The following is a 4,274-nucleotide window of genomic DNA, read 5'->3' as shown; positions in this document are numbered from 1 at the left end:
CCGAATTATTCGTGTGTTATTAGATGTGTTAACTAATTTTCTGATCGTTTTGATTCTTATAAATTTAGGGTTTAGGGTCTAAAAGATATTGTACCCCTCACATTTTGATTATTCAACAATATCAGATAAGACTGCCGAACAAATCTAATTTTACATTCTTAAGAAGTTGGTATTAATTTTCTCAATATATAAAGTGTCCATCTCAACATCTCAGTAAGCAATGCATTTAAATCTCCTCTCCCACTAAGCCATGTAAAATTTGACACATAAGCGCTCTTGGCATGCAAAGTGTACACCTCAACGTCTCACTAAGCAATGCATTTAAATCTTCTCTTCCACTATGCCATGCAAAATCTGCCACATAAGCACTCTTAACATGCAAAGTGTCCACCTCAATGTCCCACTAATCAATCCATTTAAGTCTTCTCTTCAACTAAACCATGCAAAATCTACCATATAAGCGAGTCATATATTTATCTTATAAATTACATTTTTTTTGCATTAGTCTACGCATGTAACGATGTCACATCATATATTTATGTTAGTCATCCTTCACATTTCTGTTTGAAATAACTTCTTTGATTGTAATTCAAAAGTTTTTATTACATTCTTCATTAGATTTAGCAACTACTTACGATTTTTTTAACAAAGTTAACACACCAACGAGCAGGATGAGAGTCATCCTCACTACTCATGTCCATTTTTCCTTGATGAAGAAGACACCCGTGTGGACAACTTTTAAACTCAAACTATGCTACTTATGTTCCAAAACTACTTTGCAACAATAAACTAATCAATTATAATAAAACATCTTATATTTATATTTTTATGATCATATTGTTAATTGTAATATTCACGTTCCACATACGCAAGTATCATCTAAACGTATTACCAAAAATTCGGGCAACAACACACACAAAATTGTCTAGTTAACTTAAAAAACAAAGTTAAACCTAACGCCATCTGAAATGGATCTGCCTCGTGACAGAATCTCTAGAAACCTACCAAATGTGGTGAAAGCTTATAAAACATAATATAGGTTCAAGCATCAAATTAGCTAACACAATAAATATCACAATAAATCTCTGTTTTGGCGACAACTAGCTAGCTAGCTGGCCAATGGAAATTGTTTTGGGACCACAATGGAAATTGTTTTGGGACCACAATGTTGGCAATCAAACAAACATGTCAGCTTAATTAGGTACAAAATCAAGGTTAAGCACAAAAACATACAAAATCAACATTGCATTACACTGTTCTTCGTACCATTGGAAATACATGTGATGATTTCTTTGCCTTCCAATACATAACACTTGATTCTCCATCTCATGTCAAATATGACAAAATTTGATGGTTTGAGACCTATGACGTGATGCTACAGCACTAACCCGGCCCCACCATAGAAGCCGTTGAGATCTCCTTGTTCACCAGGTGGTCTTCATTTGCTTCCAGAAACCCATCAGCTGGATAGCACCAGATTAATATTGCAGAAGGTAATGAGTGTCCTCCTTTGACTGACAGATGATCCCAACAATGCATCCAATGAAGGCACTCGGTCGTGGACATGGCATACGTATACCTGCACAGAAATGCTTTACTCGGAAGCAGGAGGAAGCGAGAGAGAGAGAGAGAGCAAATAATGGCTTTAAACAATGTCCGGAATGCCCCTACGGCTACGGGGTGCATATATATAAATCCAGCAGGGACCTCTGCATATTTCCTTCAACTCAAGGTCTAGCTTGGTCTCTCTTGCTCCTTGAGTTCCCTAACCAGAAGCTTCTAGGCTTTAGCCTCTAGCCCTAGCTAGCTAACTTATCTTCTAGTTAACCAAGGCTTTGCAGCCAGCAAGAAGTTCCATATATATCATATATATATCATGATCACCACCATGGGGGGCTACGGCGACTTGTTCGAGAAGGCCAAGCCTTACATCGCCATGATCTGCCTGCAGTTCGGGTACGCCGGCATGAACGTTATCACCAAGGTCTCCCTCAATGGCGGCATGAGCCACTACGTGCTCGTCGTGTACCGCCACGTCTTCGCCACCGTCTCCATCGCGCCATTTGCCCTAATTCTCGAGAGGTATACATATGTAGAGTTGTAGACACGAACGATCCATGCACGAGCTAGGGCCGACCATATAGTGTGGATTTTCCTCTCTGTTGTTTGCTGCATACATGGTTCACTGACCTGAACTGAAACTGATCGCACGATGAACTTGATCTAAAATGGCATGCAGGAAGGTGAGGCCAAAGATGACGTGGTCGTCTTTCCTCCAGATCTTCGTGCTGGCACTGCTCGGGTTAGTTCTCCTGTCATTTTGTGCACCCAGCCTAAGTACTTTAAGAACGATGACATAAGTGGGCACTCCAATATAGAGACTCGACTCTTTTGTCAAGAAAAAATGTTCTTCTTTTTCAGTAGCTAGCTGCATGTACGCCAAATATACATATATTTTTGTTAGCTTTCCCGAAATACTAACGTGTAACATGAGCTAATGAACCGTATGCATGTTGTTGATTACTGCAGGCCTGTGATTGACCAGAACTTCTACTATGTCGGTCTCAAGTACACCGGCCCAACCTTCGCATGCGCCATGAGCAACATCCTTCCTGCCATGACCTTCGTGATGGCCTTCATCTTCAGGTATATACATACATGCATCTCTTCTGAGAATCTGAAACTAATACTAGTGTGATCGCGCGGTTGGAGCTAGCTAGCAAACATTTGACATTTTCTGGATCGTGTCGAACAAATCAATAGGATGGAGAAGGTGGACCTGAGAAAGGTGCGGTGCCAGGCGAAGGTGGCCGGGACGGTGGTGACCGTGGCCGGCGCGATGCTGATGACGCTCTACAAGGGCCCGCTGATGCGGATGGCTTGGACGAACCACGGACAGGCCAACGGCGGTGAGGCCCCGGCCATCGATCCCACGGGGAGGGAGTGGTTCCTGGGATCGCTCTTCATCATCATCGCCACCCTCGCCTGGGCCTCTCTCTTCATCCTCCAGGCTCACACCCTGAAGCAGTACTCGGCACCGCTCTCCCTCACCACGCTCATCTGCTTCGTCGGCACCCTCCAGGCCATCGTCGTCACCTTCGCCATGGAGCACCGCCCCTCCGTCTGGACCATCGGCTTCGACATGAACCTCCTCGCCGCCGCATACGCCGTAAGTACACTTGCCTACTCGCCATGCATGCGTCTCGTCTCCTCCTCATACATAGATTGCAGCCAATCTTATCGTATGACGACTGATGTACGTTGCAGGGCATCGTGACGTCGAGCATAGCGTACTACGTGCAAGGCCTGGTGATCCAGAAGACCGGGCCGGTGTTCGCGTCGGCGTTCAGCCCGCTGATGATGATCGTGGTGGCCGTGATGGGCTCCTTCATCCTCTCCGAGAAGATATACTTGGGCGGCATCCTCGGCTCCGTCCTCATCGTCATCGGGCTCTACTCCGTGCTGTGGGGAAAGCACAAGGAGACCCAGGCGGAGTCCGCGGCTCTGCGGGAGGCGCTGCCCATGGCCATGGCCTCCTCCAACTCCAAGGGAGAGGGAGACGCCGTACAGGGGCACGATCCTGAGTGCAGCGAGAAAGCCAACGGAGCAGCGAAGCCATCCTCCAACGGACACGGAGCTAGTGCAGTCTGATCGATAGATTCCAACTGTTTCCAAGTGCTAACTGCAAATGTCTCGTCACTGATGTCACATGCACTAGCGCCTTGTGCGCTGCATGCAGAGGGGAGAGTGGAATAATGTTGCGCCGTGCCTTTTATTTTTGTCCTCTTGTATGATTTCCACAACCAACGAACGCCTTGTATTTTTCTTCTCTTCTTTTCTTTTATCGGGGGAGAAAGAAATCGTGTGTTCCTGCAAGGGTATGTACGTGAGTTTCACATAAATAGGTGTTCACGTAAGAGAATTTTGAATGGTTTGTGATCCCGACTTAATTTTGAGATAAATACTCCTTCCCTCCGAAAATACTTATTGGATAAATAGACGTCTCTAGATGCATTTTAGTATTAGATATATTCATTTTTATTCATTTCTGCGACAAGTAATTCTGGATGAAGGTAGTATCAGTTTGAAAAATATGTAGTTTAATTGTGCAATAAATTTCACAAGGGTGTGACAACATCATGGACTCCTCAAATAATGCGATATCTCGCATCAGGTAATTTTTTCAGCGTAACTGGGGGACCCTAAAGGAAGGTATCGTTGCTTCTCTCAAGGAATTTTTTTCGCACCGGAGTCATGCCTGCTAGAGGTGAATG

The 4,274-nt window shown here is 44.6% G+C and overlaps 1 protein-coding gene across 1 annotated transcript; it reads left to right on the top strand.

Moving 5' to 3' along the window:
• The first annotated feature begins 1,729 nt into the window (after positions 1-1,729).
• On the top strand, positions 1,730-4,046 carry LOC123440386 (WAT1-related protein At5g07050-like). The gene is made up of 5 exons (XM_045116958.1): positions 1,730-2,082; positions 2,240-2,302; positions 2,530-2,646; positions 2,764-3,169; positions 3,268-4,046. Exons 1-5 carry the CDS (start codon positions 1,877-1,879, stop codon positions 3,649-3,651), a joined length of 1,176 nt encoding a protein of 391 aa, XP_044972893.1. The 5' UTR covers positions 1,730-1,876; the 3' UTR covers positions 3,652-4,046.
• The last annotated feature ends 228 nt before the right edge of the window (positions 4,047-4,274 follow it).

Source organism: Hordeum vulgare, chromosome 3H, assembly GCF_904849725.1.
Source record: "Hordeum vulgare subsp. vulgare chromosome 3H, MorexV3_pseudomolecules_assembly, whole genome shotgun sequence".
NCBI classification, from domain to species: domain Eukaryota; kingdom Viridiplantae; phylum Streptophyta; class Magnoliopsida; order Poales; family Poaceae; genus Hordeum; species Hordeum vulgare.
This window is presented reverse-complemented; position numbering and strand designations above follow the sequence as displayed.